Raw genomic sequence first — 25,552 nt, 5'->3', positions numbered from 1 at the left:
CCCGTCGCTCTTGCACCGAGTGACAATGTATTTACCGGCGTATAAGACGACCCCCCACTTGGAGGCATGTTTTTTAGGGCAAAAAAGTCGTCTTATACGCCGGCAAATACGGTATTTGGTATTTGAAAAATGCTTAATGCTACCCTGTTTCTCCAACAATACGGCCTCCCCCAATAGGAAGTCCCAGCATGTTTTATAGGCATGAAATGAAATTAAGCCCCTCCCCCCAAATTAAGGCCTATATTAAAACATGCGAAATGGGGGGAATGGTGGGAGGGCTTGCCGTTAGGAAGTACTTTTGTTGCACACCCGGATATGGTGCTGCCTGCATTGACCCCGATACGAAGTGCCCCACCAACACCGAGGTCAACATCCAAACCGTCGCCGCCCGCCCGATGATGCAAGGGGGGAGGGAATTAAGTCACCCCTGAAAAGACGACCTAGCCATTTTTTCGGGGCTCAAAAAAAAATAAGTCCCGGCCTTATTATATGAGAAACACGGTAAACATATCCATTTCTCTCAATCTTTCTTCATAGGATTTAGTTTCTTGTTCTTGAATTGTTCTTATTGAAAATAGAATGTAGTAGAGTAGATATAGAAATAGATTTTTTTTTTTGGCCAAGTGTGATTGGACCCTGTCTTTGGTGCTCTCAGTGTACATACAAGTAATAAAGTAATATAACACTAATAGAAAAATAGTAGAAAAGATGAGAAGAAGAATATAGCTCTACTGCATGGGTAAATATCCTTAGGCATAAGACAGTCCTGTGGGAATTAGATATTCAGCAGAGTGATGGCATGAGGGGAAAAAACACTCTATGTATAGTTGTTTTGGCATGTAGTGTCCTGTAGCAGTGTCCCAAGGGGAGGAGTTGCAACAGTTTATGTCTACAATATGAGTGGTCTAAATGTATTTTCTCAGTCCTCCTTCTGACCCTTTAATATACAGGTTCTCAATAGAAGGCAGGCTGGTTGAAATTGTTTTTTCTGCAGTTCCTAAACTATCTGTTGAAATTTATATGTGTCCTGCTTGGTTGTTGTACAAAACCAGGCCGTTATAGAAATACAAATAACAAACTCAATAATTCCTATGTAGAACAGGTCCTGGGGCAGTCTGAACTTTCTGAGACATGTTATTGGGGCCTTTTCAAATTTATCTGAATTCTTTTTAAAGCTCTGAACTGGACACAGTACCTGAAGTGGAACCTAAATAAGTAGAATGGAATTGAATTATTTCCTGTGATTTGGAAATTATTCTTATGCTAATATAGTCTAAAGTTGCATTATATTTTTTGCGGCCATGTCCCACTGCTGGCTCATATTAAATTTACAGTCAACTGTTTGGAGTGCTATGACCACCGCATATGCTATTTGGTAGTTGAATTTGATGGTTGTTTGCTAATTGAAGATATTTTTCATTTTTTAATGTTAAATTTAATACTGTTACTCCCAGCTTATTTGACTAAGCTTTACATTATGTCTTTTAATATTGTTTTTGGTTTGTGTGGTTTAAGGTGTGCAAACAATTTTGTATCATCCATATGCAGTATTGGATAAGAATTCCCTTCATTTAAACAAAAGTGTTTCTTACATATCTGTATGTCTTACTGGTATCCAGTTTTGATTTTAATACATTAATGACTGTTCCTTGAGTAGTGTTTTTTAGATAGCTATATTTCAATTTAATTGTCATGTCATCAAGCTCACACTCAGCCACCTAGCTAATCTCTGAATTGTGTGATGGATAGCATATACATTTAATAAGTAAATAAAACAAATAAAACTTAACAAATATTCCTCAAACTGTAGGTTGCAACCCATAGGAATTCATGAGCATCTTTCGGAGAATTGCAAAAATTTTAAGGTTGCAAATGCAAGTGCTGGTCCAGACAAAATAGCAGTATGGTCTACCCAGGGCTAAGCTGAAACAATGGCAACATAGCAATTTCCTCATTTGCCAGAAGGGAAGGAGCAAGGAGAAGACATCATAAGACAATCAGAACTAGAACATCACCTGGGGTTCTATTTGCTGAAAGAGTTAACCAAAATAGCTTAGAATCTTTTTGTGCGAGTTTATCAGATGGATAAGTAGCAAAGTAAAAACTGCAGTAGATTTTTTGGGGGGAGGGGGCTGTGGTTCTAAAGAGGCAGAAAGATGCAACTACCTGATCAATTGGTCCTATTAAATGAGTGAAGTGAGGATTGGGAAAGAATCTTGCTGTATACTTGTTACATTTTTGCCTCCAGTATCAAAAGGCTTAGGAATTTGACTACAAATAATTCAGCAGAAGAGGATGCAAAAATAAATGTGGTTTTTTTTTTAATCTTATGTTTTCCTTTGACTACAATATGGTTGAAATGGGTTTGCTTATTTGTAGCAGACAATCTTAGATTAATTTATAGTACTAGTTTATATTTTCTGGCATGTTTAAGAATGGCCAGATTGGCTGGGGCTACTCCAGCAGCTTCTGAAGGATCACAATTCTAGATTAAAATGTATTATTAAAAGTAAATAACATTGTGACAGAGGGAATATTGAAAACAAAGGAGGGGGTTAAAAATACTTTCAAAATGGAGAAAAGAAAGCAATTGCTAATATGGTATAATGATTAAGATATTGGATTTAGTTGGGGAGACATGGGTTTATTACTTTAAAATAAGAGGAGGAGGAAGATTAATGTGTGCTTGCCACCTTGAATTCCTTTTGTTATAATAAAGTAATAAAGATAGGATTGAAAACAATTCAATATTAATTCAGCAAATCTATAATAAAAACTAACAATTACCGACTTTAAAATCCACTGTAGCACTATTAGTTGCCCAATGGCTTAAAACAATTCTTTTTAGAGCCTTCTAAAGACCATCAAGAAGATTGTTGTCTGAATTCTTGGTAATATGGTATTCTGTAGAAATAAACTATGTTGCCTTCCTTCACAACATGAAGATATTTCTTAACCTTCTTAGTCAGAAATAACTCTTTGAATGTGTTGATTCTCATACATGTAAGAGAAGGTAGTCTGCAGATACCTTGGTGCTAAACTATATAGGACTTTACTATACGATAGCTGGCATTTTGAATTGTTCTGCATCCCAAGTGCTGTTGTTAGCTAAGCCTAATGGGTGTGTAGTAGTTTGCTGTGTTCTAAACCAATGTCAGTTTCTGAGTAATTCTAAAAGACTGTGTGCAAACGACATCACTAAGCCATTCTAAAAATGATAAGGACATGGATGACTGTTGCCACAACTTCTTACTCCAGTTAGAACACAGGTTGGGCAAAACCCCCCTTCAGCTGATAATCTAGAATGACTCTCATTTTGTGGATTTCCTCCTTCAGGAAGCTTGCTGTCCTGTCCAGGCTAACAACAAAGTCAACAAAAACCTTTTAAAAAATTTCTAAACTAACATGACCTATTTGTTTCTTCCCATCCAATCTCTCATAGTTTTTAGATTTATATGTATCAGGTATTATCAGCATTTTGATGGCACCTTACCCAAAATCTGACCTAGCAAATTCAGTGTGGTTGTTAAAGAATAGGAGTGAAAAAGACAAAGCCTGCAAAAGAATCACTGCTAGGATGAACCTGTTTCCCTTCAACTGAAACTGCTCACTTAAATGAGAGCACAATCACTGAAGCATAGTGCCGCTCCCGCCAATTCTCACAAGCATACCAGAAGGTTAGCATGGTTGATTTGCACTTAAAACAGGTAAGAGATCTAAAAGGATCAAGAGGGACCCCCCCAATCCACATACTAACAAAAGCCATTCATTAGATCGAAGGAATGCTTTTTCTGCCCCATATCTGTCCCCAATGCAGTTTGGAAAGAATCCAGATGATCCATTTGATTTAGTGAAAGAAGTTATAATGCCTATATAATAAAGTTTGGAAACTAGACTATAGTCTATAGTTCTCCAGATTTTCTGAATTCAAAGAAAGCCTTTTGAGGAGATATGCCACACTTTTCCTATGTGGTAGGACCACTTATCTCGTCTAGAGAAGTTTCCATTTAGCTATGGAGAATTATTGAGGGACTTGGATCTGTCATTCTGTCCTGGCACAGTCTATCTCACAGGTCAGAACTCAAAAATAGCTTTTCCCAGCATTTTTGATGCTACCATAATTGTTTCCACAGAATGGATTTGGTGCAATTTAGATAAATAAGGCCTATCTCTAAAATGAAAAAAAAAATGTTGTTTGTTTTTGAATTAGTGTAATGAGTGAACTATAATTGATATTTTAATACCATGTGAGAGTAGTTCAAGAAATATAGTTTAAAATCTAATGTGTATATAGGAATGGTAATTGCTTTAGTATTTTCTGGATATAGATTGGCCCATTGACACTATAGGTATTTCTCAAACAGAAGAAAGTTGCCCCTGAAACATGACACTTGTTTTGTATAGTTTCTGTAAATATCTGAATTTAAACATTCTATTGTCTAATCCAGAGATCATCAACCAGTGGGTCCGCGGACCAATGGTGGTCCATGAAAATGTTTTGGTGGTCCACAGAGCACCTGGGTGGAGGAGCTGCTCAGGGATGACCAATGGGCAGTCTTGTGCAAGAGCTCAGGAATATGGAAACGGCCAGGCAGCTGTAGAGGGTGGTACTTTGCAGGTGGTGCAATGTACAAAGAGAAGTGCAGCCCTCACCAGCTGGAATGATGTAATGGTGCTGTTGCAGCAAAGGGGCGGCAGCGCAGGTGGGCCAAAGCAACGGGCATCGGCAACCCGTGGTTCTTTCGTCCCTCTGCTGTTGTTCCCTCTGTTCACTCCATATTCCAGAGCGGGAGCAAAGCACCGCTGTGCTTGCTTCATCTCTTGCTGGGTCTTGTGGGCACTTCTTCTGGCCCTTTTTGGTTCTCCGCACATCTCAGTCGCTCAGGGAGACACATGACTTTCTCTCTGCCCCAAGACACTGGCCTGGCCTGGCCTGGCCTGCCTGTTTCTCTCTGACACTGCTGTTGGTGCCTCCATGGCCTACCCACTCCTCTCATATCTGTTTGTGCAGCACAGTTAAATTTAGCACACTTCACAATGAAGGAGACGTTGTCTCCTCCTCCCCTTCATTGGCTGCAGCCGTGTCGGGCGAGTGTCTCAGGGTGGAGAGCAGGTGGTGTGTCTCCCTCAGTGACTGAGGTGCGCCCAGCAGCAGCAAAAGCTGGAGAAGCGCCCACGAGATCCAGAGAGCTCCAGAGAATCAGAATGAGAGAGAGAGAGAGAGATATGAGAGAAAGAGAGAGATGCAGAGAGATACAGAAAGAAACAGAGACAGAGACACACACACATACACAGAGTGATACAGAGAGAGGGGGGATAGACAGAGAGGTAGGTAGGTAGGTAGGTAGGTAGATAGATAGATAGATAGATAGATAGATAGATAATTAGATGATAGATAGATAGATAGATAGATAGATAGATAGATAGATAGATAGATAGATAGATAGATAGATAGATAGATAGATAGATAGATAGATAGATAGATAGATAGATAGATACCAGTTTCCCATAGAAAAGAAAACATTGGGAACAGAGGTGGTATTCAACTGGTTTGCACCGTTCAGGAGAACAGGTAGCGATGATTTGGTGTGGGTCGCTGAACTGGTAGTGACATCTGGCTGGCCACGCCCCCCAATCTGGTCACCCGCTCACTGCTCTCTTGCTTGCCCCGCCTACCCGATACTCGCTTGCCCCATCCAGTCACTCCTCCCTCCTATCCGGCATGCTGGTTCCTCGTGGCTTTCCTTTCTAACCTGCCTTCTCTATATGGTGCCTGTGCCCAAATTGAGCAGCCCCGATCTGCCTGCTCACAGGTAAGCCTGTGAGTCACACTAGCCCCTCCCCTAATGCCCCAGGGCCTTGCCGGGCCTTCCCACCTTGCGCCCATCCTGGGCCGCCTCCTGTCTGGCTGCCGGCTTCTTGACATTAGCAGAGGATGTTGGTTGGAGTGAGGGAAACCGCAGTGCTGGGCTCCTGTGGCAGCGAGTGCCAAGGGCATAGCTAGAATTGGAAGAAAAGGTTGTGCATCTCTGGTGGAAAGAAGCAGAGCTTCTTGACATGAGAGAGCCGCTGCCTCACTTGCACATTCTCAGGCCGGGTGTTGCCCAGTTCTTTTTGCCACAGCCTTTTATTCCAATTCTACCTATGCCCTCAGCCCTCGCAGAAGAAACCAGCAGCCAGGTGGGAAGAGGCCAAGGTGGGACGCAGTTTCCGGGCCAGTCCAGGTGGCGGATGGGCAAGCAGGCAGTCCTCAGGGTGATCTGGCAGCGGCCAGAGCATGCCACAGCTGTTCATCTTCTCTGCTGAGCTGGGACTGAGAGGAGCAGTGGAGGTGCCCTGAAAGGAAGGGAGGAAACTTCTGAGGCTGCTTCCTGTAGCCGCCCCACCACTACCACCACCGCCACGGTACTTCGAAAGGGAGGGTGGATGGATGTTCTGGGGCTGCTGCTTCGTTCTCCCGTCACCCGCTGTTCTGGAGCGCAACGGATCAGTTTGTTCCCGACCAGATGTGTGTGTTTCAAGAGAGAGAGTTTGGTGTATGTATGTGAGTTAGAGGGAAGAAAGGAAGGAAGGAGGAAGGAAGGAAAAGAAAGAAAGCATGAAAGAAAGAGCAAGAAAGAAAGGGAGAGGAAGAAAAAAATAGGAAGGAAGGGAGAGAGTGGGGTGTCTGTCTGTGTGTGAGAGAAAGAGACAAGGAAGAGCAAGAAAGGGAAGGGAGAGAAAGAATTAGAGAAAAACAGAAAGAAAAATAGAAAGAAAGAGCAAGAAAGAAAGGAAGGGAGAAAAAGAAAGAAAGAAATAGGAAGAAAGAAAGAAAGAAAGAAAGGGAGAGAAAGAAACAAAGAAAACAAATAGGAAGAAAGAAAGAAAGAAAAGAAATAGGAAGGAAGGGAGAGAGAGAGAGAGAAAACTCTGTGCTTTTATTTTTAATTGTTCCATTATTTATGATATATTAATACTTTACACTGTCCCTACGCCTAGAGCAGTGTTGGCTAACCTTTTCAGCACCGAGTGCCGAAATGGGAGCGCATGAGCGCACAGGGGGGAGCACCAGAAACAGGAAGAGCAGTTCCCTGGTGCATGTGCGAAGGAGTGCCGAAAACCGGAAGAGCAGGTCACACCAGGAAGCTGACATTCTGATTTCCGGCATGCACAAGACCGCCTAGTCTTCCAGTTTCTTGCACGTATGCACGCACAAAGATCAGCTGGCCTGTGCTCTGGATCCCAGAAGAGCAACAGGCAACGACTGGCATGTCTGGACAGATGGCTCTGTGTGTCACTTCCAGCACATGTACCATAGGTTCGCCATCACTGACCTAGAGTGATTTTACTGCCTTTCTTTTGCCCAGATATTTTTCAGGGTTTACAATTCATGCATTCAATGTCTATAGTCCAGAACATAAATACACGTGTGTTTAACAGAGTTGAAAGGGACTATGGACACTAACCCTCTGCTCAGGCAGAAAAACTGAGGATATCAAACTCTCAGTAGAGATCCTGGGAAAGGTGTCAGAATAACAGAATAACACAGAAGGGATCTTGGGAGGAACCTTATACCATTTCAGAGAAATGGCTGTCCAGTCTTTTGTTAAAAACTTCCAGTGATTGAGCACCCAGAACTTCTGGAAACAAGCAGATCCACTGGTTAATTGATCTCACTGTCAGGAAGTTTCTCCTTAGTTTTAGGTTGCTTCTCTCTTTGTTCAGTTTCCATCCATTGCTTCTTGTTTGCCTTCTGGAACTTTGAAAAATATATTGTCCCCCCCTCTTTCTGGCAGCCCCTTAAAAGCCTGTGCCCTATCACACTCTTGGGCAAAGCAGTGAGCCATTTCCTCCTTTCAGTGGTCCATGAAAGTACACCTATAATATGTAAGATAATAGATAATAAAGTCAAAAAAAGGTGAAAATTTTTACAGAACTATAGGTACATTGAGGCTGGGTGTGACAAGGAATGGCTGGGAGGGGAGGGACCAGGCGAGGCACCCCTTGATGTGAGTGACATTGAATTGGCCACGCCCACCCAGTCACATGACTACCAGGCCATGCCCACAGAACCCGTAATAATTTTTTTTTGAATCCCACCACTTATTGGGAGCCACAAAACCTGGGTAGGCGTGGCTGGGGGGAGTCATGTAACTGGGTGGGAGGGAGTGACGTCGAGTTGGCCACGCCCACCCAGGTTTTATGGCTCCTGGTGTTTTGTTTTCTGTGGGAAACTGGTCCAAATGGCTCTTTGAGTGTTTAAGGTTGCAGAAACAGGCAGCCAAGCTAAGTGCCTGAAGGACCCCATCCCGTCACTGGAGTCCAGGCGCTTCAGAGAGCAGCACTCTGGATTCATATTTGTAGTCCGTGGGATTTAAAATTATGAATTTAGTAGTCCCTGAAGTCTGAAAGGTTGGTGACCCCTGGTCTAATCTATTGGGGGTACAATTTTGTTGCTGGCACCAAAATTCATTTTCCAGAAAAGAAATAAAAACTACTAAGTGCAAATTTATAACATCAACAAGATCAGAACTTAATTAGTTAATTAGAACCTTCCAGACTTTAATTGAGTTTCATGCTGAAGTCTTTTATTGTCAGGCACACAAATTTTGGTTGTAAATGCATACATGGTCAGAAAATCATATGATGATGATTAATTGCATAGTCAGCCAGATGTTGAGATTGGATTTGGCATTGTTATCCACCTATCATGGAATAGGTGGATAAAAAACCTGGAATAGGCAGATGATATTGTTTAATAGTTAAAAATATTGTTGAAGGATGTTAACTGTTCAAAGTAAAGCTGCCTTTTACAATAGATTGATAGTGATTTTGTCAATGCCAGTGGTATTCAAATATTATGGTTCATCACACTGTCTGCCAGATGTTCAGACTTTTTGGAAGTTGGCTGGGACTGTTGCAGATGATGAATACATGGACTGCAGGACACGGAAACTATTGTAAGTATGAGCTAGATGATAAGATTCAGAAGCAGGATCATGTATTATGGAGATGCTATGATAACCATAAGTAGAAGAACAGTTGTAAGTCATTTTTTCAGTGCCATTGTAATTTGAAATGGTCACTAAACAAATGGTGTTAAGCAAGGATTACCTAGTTGTTGTGGTTGTTAACTTTTGGGTTGTTAAGTAAATGGATTCTCAAGGAGTGTGGACTGCCTGGGGGGGGAGGCATGAGAGGCCTGCTGCAGTCTGTTAGTGCAGGGGTCCCCAACCACCGGGCCACGGACCGGTCCGTGGAACATTTCCTACCGGGCCGCTGGTTTGCTGGGCGTCGCCATCTTGTTTGACGAGAAAGTGCTTCCGGGTGAGCTTTTCCGGTTGGAAAGCGGCGTTTGGGTGCTGAAAGAATCCTCGCGCCTTAGTTTCATCGAAGGGGGCTTCAGCGAAACTAAGGCGCGAGGATTCTTTCAGCACCCAAGGCAAGGCGAAGCGAGCGACCGTCCCAAGCCGTCCCAAAGCGAAGCCCATCGACAACGGTACAAAGGAGGAGTTGAAGGTGGCGGGGAGAAGTGGGGGACGGCTAGCTGGCCGGTCGCTCGGCTCGCCTTGCCTTGTCATGCATGCTGATGCCGGTACCGGTCTGCGGATCATTTTGTGATGCCGGTACCGGGCCGTGGCACAAAAAAGGTTGGGGGCCACTGTGTTAGGCACTGAAAATTCTCTTTGCTGAAATCCATGATTTTTAGCCTCTGAGTGAGGGAAAAAAGCTTCCTGTATTAGGTCTCTCCAACCCGCCTATGGCATCTCTTGTTTCTTACTTTGCTATACTAACTCTCCACAGTTTTTCTACTTGGGATTGTAGACTCTTCTATGGCTGAAAATCCTGCTTGAATTTCAGAACAGACTTTTCAGCCAGCCCCCAAGACAAGAGGACTCCTTCTAAGGCAGGGATATCAAACTCAATTGCATTGCTGTCTGCATCAGCATTGTGGTTGTCCTCGGGGGGTTGGGATGGGGGTGGGGAGTGTAGTCGGGGTGGTCATGGATGATTGGGTGTGGCCTGAGGGGTGTGGGCCAAGGGGTGTGGCCAGCTTGATGTAACTCACGTGGGCCAGGCAGTGTTGGAGAGGGAATTAGGGGTCTCCAGTGGGTGGGGTGGTGGGTGGGAGGCTCGTCTCATAGGAGGTGAGCAACAAGGGGTAGGGTGGGGGTGCTGCTGCTGCAAGGCGATGATGCTTCAAGGTGATGCCAGAAACCATCAGGCATCGCTCGCTCACCATCCTTTGTGTATAGGACCCAATATTTTCCAGCCCTCAGCTGGAGAATTCTGCGGTTGTAGAGTCCATTCCACTGGGCTCACTGTCACAGCAGCATGCATGACAGTGGCACCAGCAGCAGGCAGTGGGGGAGGCATGTAATGCAGACCGCTGGACATGCTTACTCGTCCCACTATCTGTTTTGGCTTGCAGCTGGAGAGCAGGCCACCGCTGGTCATCTTCTCTTCAGCCCCCTCACGGGTCTTGCTCTTGGCCTGTGCATGGAGCATGTTCTCCTCATTCACCGAATGCATCTTGGACCTGTTGCAGGCTGCTGCTGCCTGGCAGATCCACTGCCGCCACCACCTGGCAAACCCACTGCCATTGTTCGGCAGACCCGCCCAGCCTGAAGGTGGTGAAGCGGCCAGGTAGAAAGGCCGTGAGTGGGGAAAGCCAAATCCCCATTGGTGCCATGGCCACCCAGGCCCAGCAGAGGGGATGGACGCAGTCCTGCCTGGGCGGCCATGGCACTGATGGGGATCTGGCTTTCCTTGGTTGTGGTAGTTGCCTTTTGCCTGCTGGGCCTGGGCATGCTCTACCACCTCTACTTGGGCTTTCTAGCTGGCCGCTTTGCCTCCTTTGAGCTGGGCAGGCTTGGTGCTCCAGGTGGCAATGGCAGCAGCCTAATAGACCTTTGCGAACTGCTGGCAGCCTTGGTGGTGGCTACAGCCCATAGCGATGCCAAGGTGCATCAGGTGCATGAGGGGAACACATCCATGCACGGGCCAGGGGAGTTGACCAGCACTGCTGGTCAACTCCCTGGCCCTGCATGGATGTGTTCCCCTCGTGCACTTGCTCTCCAACTGCAAGCCAAAACAGACGGGATGGAGCAGGCAGCTTGTCTTGGCCCGCGGCGGTGGCAGTAGTCGCAGGCAGAGGCACAGGGAAGAGGCATGTGGTCCGGCCTGCTAGATGCACTGGGTAGCCACTTTCCCTGTCCCAACCACATGGAATGGAGCAGGCGCAGCCAGTGGTCCGCATCACGTGCCTCCCCTCCAACTCTTTGAGTTTGACACCTGTAGGACCTTTTGCTGCAAACACTCTATGCCAAACTCCTTGAATTGTCTTTGAGGACTGATTGAAAAAGATTTGTCCCAAAATCCAAATAGGATTTTGGAACAGAGTCTTCATAGCATGGGTGCTTGCAACCAATTCCTAGAGAGAAAAGGACTCCCTCTATTGCTAAATTTGCAGATGAGGCAACTATTCATAATAGTTTATGGTAATGTCTCAAATTATTATTAATGTTACCTGGAATTTAAGGCTTCACTATTAGCCTTTTCATAAAAATGATATTAGCATTTTAGCATGACCTCTCATTTTGTTTTGAGAAACAATATTTTATTTTTAGCCAAAGCCATTCTTTTTTTTAATTTATATATGCGAATACTAGCCTATTCATAAGACTATTTATAAATCAAATGACAGGGAACTTATTCTGGAGTCCCTGAGTGCTGTAGGTATTAAAGAAACAATCCTAAATGGGGAAAGGGAAAATGTAGCAATTTTAAAGGGTGTCTAAATTTTCTCACATCTAATCAGTGTCTTTTATTGTTGCTTTTGATGCATCACATATATTGTATGTATGTATCATTTGTTTCTGTATCCTACAAAAAAATTAACCTCTCCCCTTCACTTTGTTGAAGTATTTATATTACTGAGATGGAAAGGGGGGGGAAGCCACTTTGCAAAGTGGGCGTCTCTTGAATTCAAGGAACAAGTCCTTATTACCTCCATTCCAACTTGAGTGCTTGAGTTTTAAAGGTAACACTAAGAGATGGCAATAATACAGGTAGCCCTTGACTAGCAGCCATTTATTTAGTGATTGTTCGAAGTAACAACAGCATTGAAAAATGTGACATGACTTTCACTGAAACAACCATTGCAACATTCCCATGGTCACATGATCAAAATCTGGATGCTTAGCAACTGACGCATATTTATGATGGTTGTTGTGTCCCAAATCTTGTGATCACATTTTGTGATCTGCTGACAGTCAAAGTCAGTAGGGAAGCCAGATTCACTTTATAGTTGTGTTACTGCTTAGCAACTGAAGTGATGCTTAGCAACTGAAATGATTCACTTAATAACTGTGGCAACAAAGGTTGCAAAATCTGACAAAACATAACTGTCTTGGTTAGCAACAGAAAATTTTGGATTCAATTGTGCCTGTAAGTCGAAGACTACCTATAATAAGAGATGGCTATTGCCTCATGCCTTAGTTATGGATCACTTCATAGAAGTCTGATGGGCTTTTGTGATAAATGATATTCTATATTATATGCTTTCTTAGTCTAATTGAAAAATTATTATATTCTTATGAATTGTTGTCCAGTTTTAAACCACTAGCATAATCCTATAGGATCTCTCTGATTATGTTGTCATTTTATTTCAGAAAGCCTTGTATAATCCAATTTTTGCCTACATTGGTATTCATCTGTCTACTGTATTATAGTGCATTGTGTGTACAGTGGAAACTTTAATGCATCGTAGCTACATTTGCATTACATTGAGTTTACAATATGTTGATCTATGTAATTTAGGGAATATTTGTATATGCTCAAGGAACATAATTACATCTTGATCAGAGGTGGTATTCAGCAGGTTCTGACCAGTTCTGGAGAACGGTAGTGGAAATTTTGAGTAGTTCAGAGAACCAACAAATACCACTCTGACTGGAGATTTTATAGTATCCTTCCCCTGCTACGCCCACCAAGCCACGTCCACAGAACCGGTAGTAAAAAAATTTGAATTCCACCACTGATCTTGATCTTTTGCTATAGTACTTCTCAATAATTACTTTCAAATTCATAAGGTAGGCCTGCAACGAATTCATCTTATGATATTTGAAAAACTTCCTTATAAATTAGATTTTTTAATATCAGAAAAGTAGGCACAAGTGTTTATTTACATTTCATAATATAAAAATAGGTATAGATTAGTCAGTTACTATAAGAAGACATAATGCATTTGACGAATATCTAATTATAAGTTACAATAGAAATATAGCATATTTTTAAGAAAAAAGTTATGCTGCCTGCTGCAATCAACATTTATTGTTCATGTAATGAAACAATTAAATGAGATGTATATTATTGAGAGTTCCAATATTTGAGCACTTTCAAATAGCGTGTTACCATTAAAAAAAAATTTTTTTAGAAATTTCTTTGAAATTTTCATTCTTAAATTATTTACATGTTACAAATTTATATATTTCTTTAATTTATTTGCCACACTTCTTCCTGTGGAGCTACTCTACGTGACTTGCAATAAGAAAAAGGAAGAAAATGAAAGGAGTGTAAACAGAACAGAAATTAAATAATAGAACAATAAAATAAATGAAAAGGAACACAACAACCATACATCAATATGATAACCAAGAAGATGGATGGATGGAGACCAGATCGCAAAGTGGAGGGAGTGGAATTTGCCATCAATCCAGCAGCCACCTCCAGCATGGAACTTCACCATTTGGTCCCCAGGCCACCCAGTAAAGCTAAGATTTTAGCTATTGCAGAAGGACGGGGGCAGAACTTAACTTAGATCTGTTCCAAAAGGCAGACACTGCAGCTGAGAAGACTTTTCTGGTTCCTGATAGTCAGAGTCCTTTGACCGAAGAGAAGTAGGCCCTTTCATCAGGACCTCTGCCATTAAGAGCTTTAAAGGTCAGAACAATACCTTGAACTGCACTAAGAAGCAGACCAAATAAATAAAGAAAGCACATACCTATATACCTAATAAAACTTTTTTTCTTCCAAAGAGAAAATTCATCCAACTTATCTGACAAGCTACAAATATTCTCCCTTGTTATTTGATGAGGTTTAGACCAGTGGTGGTATTCAGCCGGTTCACACCGGATCGGGAGAACTGGCAGCGATAATTTGGTGTGGGTCGCCGAACCAGTAGCGACTTCTGGCTGGCCATGCCCACGAACTGATTACTCAGTCACCGGTCGCTCACTTGCCCCACCCACTCGATTCTTGCTTGCTCTGCCCAGTCACTCCTCACTCCACACTTGGTCCTCATGGCATAACCTGCTTTCCCACATGGTACCTGGCCGGGTCCTCATGGCTTAACCTGCCTTCCCACATGGTGCCTGGCCCAGTGCCCCAACTGAGCAGCTTTGATCTTCCTACTCACAGGTAAGCCTGTGAGTCACACTAGTCCCAGGAGCTTTCCTCCCCCTCCCCCACTGTCCCCCGAGCTTCCCAAGGCCCCCCCACCGTTCCCGGGTTCGCTTGGCTAGCTTCATTGCTGGCACAGCCCCATCCCAGGTGGGAGCGCTGGTTGCGGCCTAGCTAGCTGTTGTCCCCCAATCCCTGGGCTCACCTGGTGGGACTGGGAAGGCGGATGTCCCGGGCTGCACATGTGAGCAATTTGCTGTGTCTGCACCTTTCTTCCTTTCCCCGGGAGAAGGACGATGGAGGCCGGAGTAGCAGCGCCGCTTGTTTTCTTCCTTCTCCCAGGGGATGTGCCACTTCCAGTCTGGCCTGGTCTGGCCAGTGGGTGGGCAGCCGGCCCTTGGGGGGCATCTCTACTGCGCTGAGAGGGGCTGAGAGGGGCGGCGGAAGTGCCCATGTGCAGCAGCCCGGTATTTCCGCCCATCCTGCCCTCCCGGAATATCACCGCTGCGGACATTCGCTTTCTTTCTTTCATCCCCCCAGGACCGCCACCACTTGCGTCTTCCTCCCAGGGGAAAAGGAAGAAAGGCACGGCAGCAGCATGCTCCGGCCTCCATCGCCTGTATCCTCCTTCTCCTGGGGGTGAAAGGAAGAAAGGTGCGGCTGCAGCATGCTCTGGCCTTCACGCCCATGTCCTCCTTTTCCCGGGGGAAAGGAAGAAAGGCATGGCTGCACCGCCTGCTTTCTGCCTTCTTGTGCCGCCTGCTGCTCTGGAGCTCGCCGGATCATTTTATTCCAGTCAGACCAGGTGTGTGTGTGTGTGAGAGAGAGAGAGAGAGAGAGAGCGCGCCTTGAGGAGGGTGGGGGGAGACTGGCCACTGAATTAAGTGCCGAGACATGACTTGTGTTTCCGTAGCGGTGCAAAGCAACCGTCCTTGAGCAAATGTGGTGTCTCCCCCTTCCGCTTGCTTTCCTGGGCTTTCTCGCACCTCTTTTCCTCCTTTCCCCATCCCGCATCTTCGGTGCTTTCTCCCGGAGATGGAAAGAGCTGAGGCACCAAGTAAGTCACCTAGAGACTATCTTTCCCGTCCCCCAAGCCCTGTTTCTATCTTGCTGCCGAGGGTCGGACCCGATGGAAAGCGCTCGTAGCCTCAGTCCCCTGAGTCCAGACTGCTGTCTGGAGGCATTTGTGCGGCCCTTGTGGCATCTTCTGCTATGAGCATACATGAGGTTATAGCTCCTTGGAGGTTACCAGCTTTCCTGGCTTCCTGTGCCGGATCCACTTGTGAGAATACTGCTTCATGTGCAAGTGGAGGGTGCTTGTGCTCGTGTGCAAAGCTCTACTTGTGTGAGCAACAGAAATTTACACTCACACGCAAAGCTCCACTCATATGAGTAGAGTGTACTTGTGCATGAAGCTCCATTTACACGAATGAAACTTCATGCATGAGCACAAGCGCCCTCCACTCACACGAATCTTACCCACAAATGCAAGATTCTTCTGCCTGCCGCTTGCACAAGTGGACTTTCACACACGTGCACTTGCCCATTTCTCCCATGGCTTCAATAGGCCATGGTTCAATAGTGAGCCATGACTTGTGGGCCGAGGACCCATTCTAATGCTCTGCTCTGCTCTGCTATGCTATGCTCTCAGTGTAGATGGAAAAACAACAGAGTAATAATATGACAAAAAGAGAAAGTAATAGAAAAGATGAGAAGGTATACAGCTATATTACATGGGTAAATATACTCATATATAAGACAATACACTGGGAATGAGTTCAGCAGAGTGATGGCATGAAGAAAAAAATGTCTCTGTAGTTGTTTTGGCATGCAGTTTCCTGTAGCAGTGTCCCAAGGAGAGGAATTGAAACAGTTTATATCCAGGATATAAGAGGTCTGTAGATACATTTTCATCCCTCCTGACGCACGTAATATACAGGCCTTCAATGGAAGGCCAGCTGGTTGCAATTACTTTTTCTGCATCCTAACTATTTGTTTAAGTCTGTTCCTCTCCTTACAGTTATAGACATACAAATGACAAACTCAATAAATCCTCTGCAGAAATGTATCAGCAGGTCCTGGGGCAGTCTGAATTTTCTGAGTTGATGCAAGAAGAACATTCATCAAATTTGCAGATGACACCAGGCTAGCAGGAATAGCCAACACCCCAGAAGATAGGCTTAAGATACAGAAGAATCATGAGATTCTTGAACATTGGGCATTATCTAACAAAATGAAATTCAATGGTGAAAAAAGTGAAGGTTCTACATTTAGGCAAGAAAAACAAAATGCACAGGTGTACATGTGGCACCTTGCTCATTAGTAGTAACTGTGAGAGGGATCTTGGAGTCCTAGTGGACAATTACTTAAATATGAGCCAGCAGTGTGCTGCAACTGCCAAAAAAGCTAATACAGTTCTAGGCTGCATAAATAGAGGGATAGAATCAAGATTACTTAAGGGTTAATACCACTTTATAATTCCTTGGTAAGGCCACACAAGGACAGTTTTGGTCGCCACGATGTAAAAAAGATATTGAGACTCTAGAAAGAGTGCAGAGAAGAGCAACAAAGGGGATTAGGAGACAGGAGGCTAAAAGACAAAGAATAATTGCTGGAACTGGATATGTCTTGTCTTATGAAAAGAAGAACTATGTCATGCCCCTGTTGGAGACTGACTCCGAGGGAGAGGAGGAACAGCCGACAGGGAGTGGGAGTGTGGCTCCAGAGGTTGTGGAGGAGGCTGGGGAAGGGCAGAGGCCAGCTGGGCAGTCAGAGGAAGACCTAGGCCCATTCCCTCTCCATCCTAGGGCACAAAGGGAGGAGAGGATAAGAGAGAGACATGAATGGCATGGTTTACGGGGGAGGAAAGGGCCTTGATCCTCTTCATGGGCTGCAACTGTGAGTACTGGTTAAAAAGACAGACATTTGTATGGGCCAGTGCTGGAAACAAAGCGTGGAAATATTTCTAGTCTGTCGTTCCTCTCTGAGTTTGGTGTCCCAGTGTGTGTTCCGATATCTGTGGATGTCTTCAAGCCCTTATCTTGCCTGGTTCCCTTAATTGCTTCAGTTTGGTTTGTGTTGTTTGTACTCTTTATAATTTATAGGCATTTTTAGTTTAAACAGCATTTTCTCCTTTTCATAACTGCTTGTGGGGGAGGTTTTGTTTCCAGTCAAGGATATTTGGAGCTTTGAAGCAAAGTGAAGGAATAAAAGGGGCTTCACCTGTTTTTGTGACTGTGTTTATTTTGTATCCCACCCTGGATCATCACAGTCTAGGGGTGACATGATAGCAGTGTTATGATATCTCAAGGTCTACCACAGAGAAGAGGGAGTCAAGCTATTCTCCAAAGCACCTGAGAGTAGGATAAGAAGTAATGAGTGGAAACTAATCAAGGAGAGAAGCAACTTTGAACTAAGGCGACATTTCCTGACAGTTAGAACAGGTAATCAGTGGAACTCCTTGCCTCCAGAAGTTGTAAATGGCCCAACACTGGAAGTTTTTAAGAAGAGATTGGATAACCATTTGTCTGAAGTGGTGTAGGGTTTCCTGCCTAAGCAGGGGGTTGGACTCGAAGACCTCCAAGGTCCCTTCCAACTCTGTTATTCTCTTCTATTCTTTGTTGTGCCTTTTTAATGATGGTTTTAATATTAGGTGTCCATTTTAAATCCTAGGAAATTATAGAATCCCAAAACCTGAAGCACTCTACTGTTGATGTTGTATTGTCTAATATAGTAAGAGATGATAGAATAGGAGGGCTCCTAAAATTCACCCTCATTTCTACAGTTTTAAGCATGTTCAGCTCCAGATTGTTCAGGCTGCACCACAGGCCAGTTGTTCAACCTCCTGTCTATATTCAGACCCATCACTGTCTTAAATGAGACCAATGATTGTTGTATCGTCTATAAACTTCGGTACTTTAACAGAGGGATCCTTAGAGATGCAGTCATCAGTATAGAGAGAAAAGAGTAAGGGATAGAGCACACAGCCCTGAGGGGTGCCTGTGCTTATTGTTCAGATATTCAGTGTGATTTTCCTTAGCTTCACTTTCTGCTTTATATGTGTCAGAAAGCTTGTAATCCACCTACAAGTAAGGGCAAGCACAGCTAGCTGCATCAGTTTGGATGAAGAATTTCTGGAATGATGGTATTGAAAGGTGAGATGAAGCCTACAAAAGGGACTCTTGGATAGGTCTCTGGGGATTCAAAATGTTGCAAGGTATAGTGCAGTGCCATATTGACAGCATTATCTGCCAATCTATTTGCACAGTAGGAAAACTGCAAGGGGTCTAATAGTGGATCCATATGATTTTCAAGTGGGCCAGCATTAATCTTTCAAAGATTTTCATAACTACAGATGTCTGGGATTCTTGGACTATATATTTAAGTGTGGAAATCTACCATACGATCAAGTAAATGGATGTATTTGCCGGTGCTAGGTGGGGTCAGTAGTAGAAACAGTTTATTGTGTGGAGATTCCTATGTGATACACAACTGGGAACACTTACAGAATAATGAGATGGAGGTTGCATTCAATGTAAAGTAACATATTTGAAATCAGAAGAACTGTTCAGTGTTTACTCTTTAGTTTTGTTGTCAAGTTTTAGCCTGCTTAAAGCAAATTGCATACTAATTACAGTATTATTTTTTCCCAATAGACATGTTATATATGTGAAGAGCAAGGCAGAGAGAGCAAAGCAGCTTCAGGTGCTTGCATGACCTGTAATAAACATGGATGTCGTCAAGCTTTCCATGTTACATGGTAAGTAAACAGAAAGGACAGTCCTTTTTTTTCCTGTGCTATCTTTGTTACCTAGATAAATTTATATGTTTATTTTTTTCCCCATGTTTTATTTACTTTATTTGTATAACATAAAAATTCCATTTCAATCAAACTGTGTTGTCTGGGTACAATTGTTTTTAGGCAATCGTAATCAAAATGTTTACAATAGCATTTGTCACAAAACATTAATACTATAATAACAATAATATTTAACGTCTACTTTAACAACAAATTTCTGTTTTAACGTTTATCCTTTTTATGTCCCCACATTTCTAACTTCTGTTTTTATTGTCTAGCCATTGATAAAATAAGTCCCATGTCAAAAAGTATTCAGTTTCTTCTTTGTCTTTAATAGTAAGCGTCAGTCTATCCATTTCTGCACATTCCAATATTTTCTTAATTACACTCTCTCATCTGTTGGGATCTCATCATACTTCCATTGTTGAGCATATACAATTCTAGCTGCAGTTAACACGTGTAAAATCAAGTATATAATCCCTTCGTCATATTTTCCCAGCAGAATCCCCAATAAAAATATTTCTGGTTTCATATCTATATGCTGTTTTATCATTTTTTCCAACCAACTATTTATTTTTGTCCATTTTTTGGCTTTTGGACATGTCCACCACATAGGTAATATGAACCAGGTATTTGATTGTACTTCAAACATTTAGCAGATCTATCCTTACATTTTTGCTAGTCTTGCTGGTGCAAAATGCCATCTATAGAACATTTATAAAAATGTTCTTTATTTGCAGTTGATATAGTCAATTTAACATTTCTGTTCCACAATTTCTGCCATTTGTCTAATTCTGTTGAATATCCAAATTTTTTAGCCCAAACAATTATTGTCTGCTTTACTTGCTCACTTTCAAGTTTAATACCTAATAAGTAACAATATATTTTTTAATCAGTTTTTCATCCGTTCCAGTTAATATCTGGTCCAATTCTGTTAATTCTTTGTTAAAACCATACATTTTAGCATCTTTCTCATATTGAGATTGTATCTGCATTTGTGGCCACCGTGCAATGTCCATCCCTTGACTACTAAGTTCCTGCTTAATTCTTAATTCCCCCTTTACATTCAGAATATCTTTATATCTTACAATTTTTTCCATATAAATAACATTAGGATGTATCAATGCTTCCGTTGTGGAAAGCCAGACTGTTTATGTTGCCACAAGTCACCCAGCGTTATTTAGACAAGTTACATATAATAGATGTATTTTACTGTTGCAATATCTCAAGGAACTTTCCTCCCCCCCCCATTTATCTTCAAATGCTGCTTCCTTTTACATATCATATAGATACTTTATTGATTAGTTTTACAGCTTAATTGCTCCAAATTAAAAGGTCAGTTAACAACCAAATTGCAGAATTTTGTTAAGCAGCCATGCTTGCAATCTTCAGCAGCTGACCCTTCCTGTTTTTCTTTGTTTTCATTTTGTTTTTTTCAGTGCACAGTTTGCAGGACTTCTTTGTGAAGAAGAAGGTAACGGTGCAGACAATGTCCAATACTGTGGTTATTGTAAATACCATTTCAGTAAACTGGTAAGAACTTGTTGAATTCAACACTGCAATTCCTCCATTTCATAAATACATAATTTTACTTTTGGGCTGGTTGCATTTATGCAAGTAGTGATTAAAATTTAATCTTTTGAACTGTTTAATGTGTTTTTTTTAACAGTCATATAAAATTCAGTGCATCATAATGTTTAAAGATTGGAGTTTCATTCTCCAATTTTATACAATAAAGAGGTGGGTTTTCATTTTGGGAATATCCTGAAGAATATCCATAATTTTAGCCAAAATATATTTGGACAAATGTCACCCAGATATTTTTTTGCTATTGTGTAAATGTAGCATAATATTTGTTTTATATAAAAAAGTTAATCTAGTCTATGATCCTTGATGTTTGTATCTAGTAATTGAAGATATCATATTTTAATAAAAATCCTTTTGAAATTCATTTGCAATAATAGCTGTCTTACATTTATTTTCTATAATTCATTAAAATTTTGTCTCTCCCAGCCTGTAAGTTTCAATTTACTTTTAAATTATGATATTTTATTTTGGAGATATTTATTCTGTAAATCTGAATTGGGGGGTTTCCTCAAAAATCTGACCAAACTGTGGTTTTTGTTTCTCAGATTAACTTGTGTATATCTTTTGTCAGATTCTATGTAGCATTAAACCTTGAAGAGATAACATTTTGTGATTGACTGATTTTTTTTTATAAACCTGTCTAATATGAATTTACAAGTATCCAGGGAATTTAAATTTTTTGCTTAAAGTATTTTATTTTGCTTTTCTTAGTTTGCCTTAGAATTATTGTTATTGTCTTGATTGTGGAGGTAATATTACTGTTTTTTTTCTTTGAATTTCAAATTGTAGCATTGTTGGGTGTAAATATTTATGATAGATTCCATTAGTTAATGAATATTGATTTTATGAGAGTTCAAAACAATTTTCACATAACATTCTCTATTGTTACAGATTTTATAAATTGGTATCAGTCATAGGTCTAATTCATTTTTTTTCAATTGTGTCCTTCATTTTAATATGAAGGATATAGCTACATTTGCTTTTACAGTGATACCTTGGTATTCAACTGCTTTGAAACTCATCAAACTTGACACTCAACACTATTGATGTGAAAATTTTGTCCTGGTACTCATCATTTGTTTGGTACTCAATACACAAATTTATTGGTGTTGGCTACCTTGTTACTCATTACATTATTCCTTGTGGGAAAAGTTTGTTTGGTGTGCTACATTTTTGGTACTCATCATGCCTCCCAGAACTAATTAACGATGAGTACCGAGGTACCACTGTACTTTCAACCTCTCTTAATTTGTACTTTTTTCAAATAATATTTAAATTGTCATGATGGATTCTTACAAGTTTAATATTTATTGTTTTATTCTACCTTTGCTGTGAAAATTCAAAAATCCACTAAAAAAGATGAGAAATTGTAAAGTGCATGATCCTTAGAATGCAATGTAAAAGTATTCTAAAGATCTATAACTAATAGCCTTCTATTTTAATATGGAATTTGAATAGACTTGGGGTCTTAGAATGAAACTTTATAAGCGTTATACATAGAACTCGTGTATTTCTGATGTATACACAGGTTCTGTTTACCACAATAGGAAATTGAAAGTTTAAATAATTTGGTATTTCTTATTCCTGGTTTTGAACCTTCCAAAATTTCTAATATTTATACATATTGCATCTTTTTTCCTCATACAGCATCCTTTATTTCTAGGTCCATAGTTAATTTTTCTTTCTGAAATTTCACTTTATGCCACTGTCATCCCTCTTGATAATCTTTAGCTTGGATTTTGTTCTCGTGTGCATTGCTGACAAAAGGTATTTGTTTCAGTTTATATTTGGATCAAACATTTAATACATTTCATTTAGTTACTCTCCTTATCCAATTTGATTGTCATTAACTCTTTAAACTGTGTGCATAAATATTGATTATATTCCATCAAGTTGATATCTATTAGTAGCAACATAGACTTTCTGCTAGAATCAGATGATGCAACTAAATGATCTTCTCCCAACATGGCCCTTCAGATCTTCCAGTGGTGAATCAGTTGCCATTGTAAATAGCCCATCTACCTTAGTAGCAGTCGCCTCTTCTGCTCTTTCCTTCTATCTTTCTCATTATAGATTTATCAAGGGACTAGTTTTCATATATTGTGTCCAAAATTTAATAATTTGGTCATTTATGCCTTGAGTGGGAAGATTGATTAGTTTTTATGCTCCCTTTTTTTTTTATCTCCATAGTATTCCCAGGCTCTAACATCAATATTCAAAAGCTTCAGTGCTCTTTCTATCCTGCTTCATCAGAATCCAACATATGCTTCCATAGAGTATCAAGGGAAAACCATTGCTAGCAAACAATTGCTAGATGTAGACATGTAATGGAATCTGTATATCTTTTCCATGACCTTCATTGTTACCCTACCAAGTATTAGTCTGGCTCTATGCAGTTATTTTGAGACCGTAAGTAATAATACATTCAGCATCTGGATGACAGTCCCATTTGCAAAGGAACTTAGCTTATATGTACACAATCCAACACACATAAGTCACAAGTATATGACTACACATGATAAAACCTGAATCTTACAAATTGCAATTGATCTGTATTTTCCTACATTAATATAATAGTCTGTAATTCAAAAATTAAGATGACCCAATTCCTTTACATGATGCATGTTTCTTTAAACACATATGTAGTACCATACATTATAAACCTGCATTATCACCGCCTTGCATGAGGTATTAACAACAGGGTCTTATATACTCTCCCTTATTTATTCAACCAGATGTTGAGTATAGTTTCAATATATATTAAGGGCATTGAATTTCAAAATTAGAGTTGTGATTTTAAAATTAGAAATATCAATAATTTGTGCTGTTGCTATGGTACTGATAACTAAAAATGCAACTGATTGGAACCGTATACAATAAACATCAAGGAGAACAGAGAAAAAAATGGAGTAAGATTAAGATTTATTTCAGTGAATTATTTTCAGTTCAATGTCTCTAAAAACCTCTATCAAAATGTTTTCTTCATATTGTTTGTGCACAATGTATATAGCATCTGTTTCGGCATAGAGTTCCATTTGGAAAACTCTTGAGCAGAAATAAATTTTGGTGGGAGACATGCTTCCATTCTCATATTAAAAAAGTAACTCATTCTTTTTTTAAAAAAAGGACATTCACAAAAGCAAAAAGCATAATTTTCTTCCTCTTGACCATGGCAGAAACATTCATCTCAACCAATCTATTTATCAAATATTGCTTTGATTTAATTAGATTTGATTTCCTGTCCTTCATCTCTATCATTTTTTTCTATTTATTATACTTCGACTATTTCTTTGGATGACTTGGTGTATAGATCCAGGCCATCGAGCCAATTCCGGAAGATCAACGGGGGCATGGATTCTACTCAATTGTCCTTGTTCAAAAGGCCTCGGGGGATGGAGGCCAATTCTGGACCTCAAAAGGTTAAATGTCCATTTGATGTACAAGAGGTTCAAAATGCACTCTCTGCAGTAAATCTTGGACAGCATCAGAGAGCAACCTCCTGTCATTGTGGCTTTATCTCCACATCCCCATCCATCCCTGGCATTGACGATATCTCAGGTTCTGTTACTCGGATCTTCACTTCCAGTACAGAGCTCTACGGTTTAGCCTTAGCTCCCAGGTCATTCACAAAGATCCTGGTGGCACTGGTGGCACACCTCAGATCCATCCCGGTGCTGTCTCCAGTGCTACCTGGATGATATTCTCATCCAATCGTTCTCATCCCAGTTTGCCCAGCAGGATCTAGAGACTACAATCCATATTCTTCAGGAACATGGATTCTCCATATATTTTCAGAAAAGTCACCTGGTTCTGACCACTCGACTGCTCCGTTTAGAAGCAGTGATAGACACCAGGCTGTGTGAGGTCTACCTTTCCTAGGAGTGACAGGACAGTATCAAGTCCTTGGTCACTCAAATCAGGACGGAATGCTTGGTTCCATTGTTAGTTCTCTCTCAACTCCTGGGAAAGATGGTATCTTGCATAGCCATTGTTCTATGGGCCAGATTGCCTAAGGACTCTGCAATGGTTCCTCCTACCATTCCAGAGGAAAGGGAGCAGCAATTCCAGAGTCAAAGTCAGGGTTCCATTAGAGACTCTCAGGTCCCTCAGAGTCCCTCATCGCGGGTGGTGGTGAGTATCCTCAGCGATAGCCAGGGAAACACTATTCAAGGAGCCCAGCCATCTGACCTTGACCGCAGGTGCCAGCCTTTTCAGATCGGGGGCCCATCTCCAACAACAATTGGCTCAAGGACAATGGTCTCAGGCAGATCTGAAGAACAACATCAACAGGCTGGAGCTCCGAGCTATCCACCTTGCCCTTTGTCACTTTGAAGCCACGGTAGAGGGACAACACCTATTGATTTTGACAGACAATGTGGCCGCAAAAGCGCATATCAACCGCCAGGGGGGCACCCATTCGAGGTCTCTCATGCACGAGGTGGACCAACTATTTCTCTGGGCAGAGACTCACCTGAGTTCCATCAAGGTGGAATACATCTCGGGGTTGGCACACGTGCAGGCAGACTTTCTCAGCTGGAGCATGGTGGATCACTCAGAGTGGTGACTGCCCCATTGGCCCAGATGGCCATGGTTTGCAGACCTCATCAGACTCTGTGTCCCAGCCTTGGAGAATCCCTCAAGACAGATCTCTCTCAGCCAGGGGGTCTTGGTCTATCTGGAGCCTCAGTGGCTCCAACTGACCTCCTGGCACTTGAGAGGCAGCTCCTGACGAGGGACAACTTCTCAAGAAGGGTGATTCAAATGATACAGGCTTCCAGGAGG

The 25,552-nt window shown here is 41.8% G+C and overlaps 1 protein-coding gene across 6 annotated transcripts in view; it reads left to right on the top strand.

The window, feature by feature from the left end:
- The window catches only part of MLLT10 (MLLT10 histone lysine methyltransferase DOT1L cofactor), a 144,305-nt gene that overhangs the window by 35,712 nt on the left and 83,041 nt on the right, over window positions 1-25,552 (top strand). For all 6 annotated transcript variants that reach the window (XM_026675715.2, XM_087948319.1, XM_026675714.2 and 3 more), the window contains 2 exons: window positions 19,041-19,144; window positions 20,623-20,716. In XM_026675715.2, the coding sequence (XP_026531500.1) occupies window positions 19,041-19,144; window positions 20,623-20,716 (198 nt within the window). The remainder of the gene's footprint in view (window positions 1-19,040; window positions 19,145-20,622; window positions 20,717-25,552) is intronic.

The sequence above is a fragment of the Notechis scutatus genome, chromosome Z (assembly GCF_049901735.1).
Source record: "Notechis scutatus isolate UNSWTSFEM ecotype Mainland chromosome Z, rNotScu1.2, whole genome shotgun sequence".
NCBI lineage: Eukaryota > Metazoa > Chordata > Lepidosauria > Squamata > Elapidae > Notechis > Notechis scutatus.
Note: the sequence above shows the minus strand (reverse complement) of the source record. Positions and strands in the feature narration are given on the sequence as shown.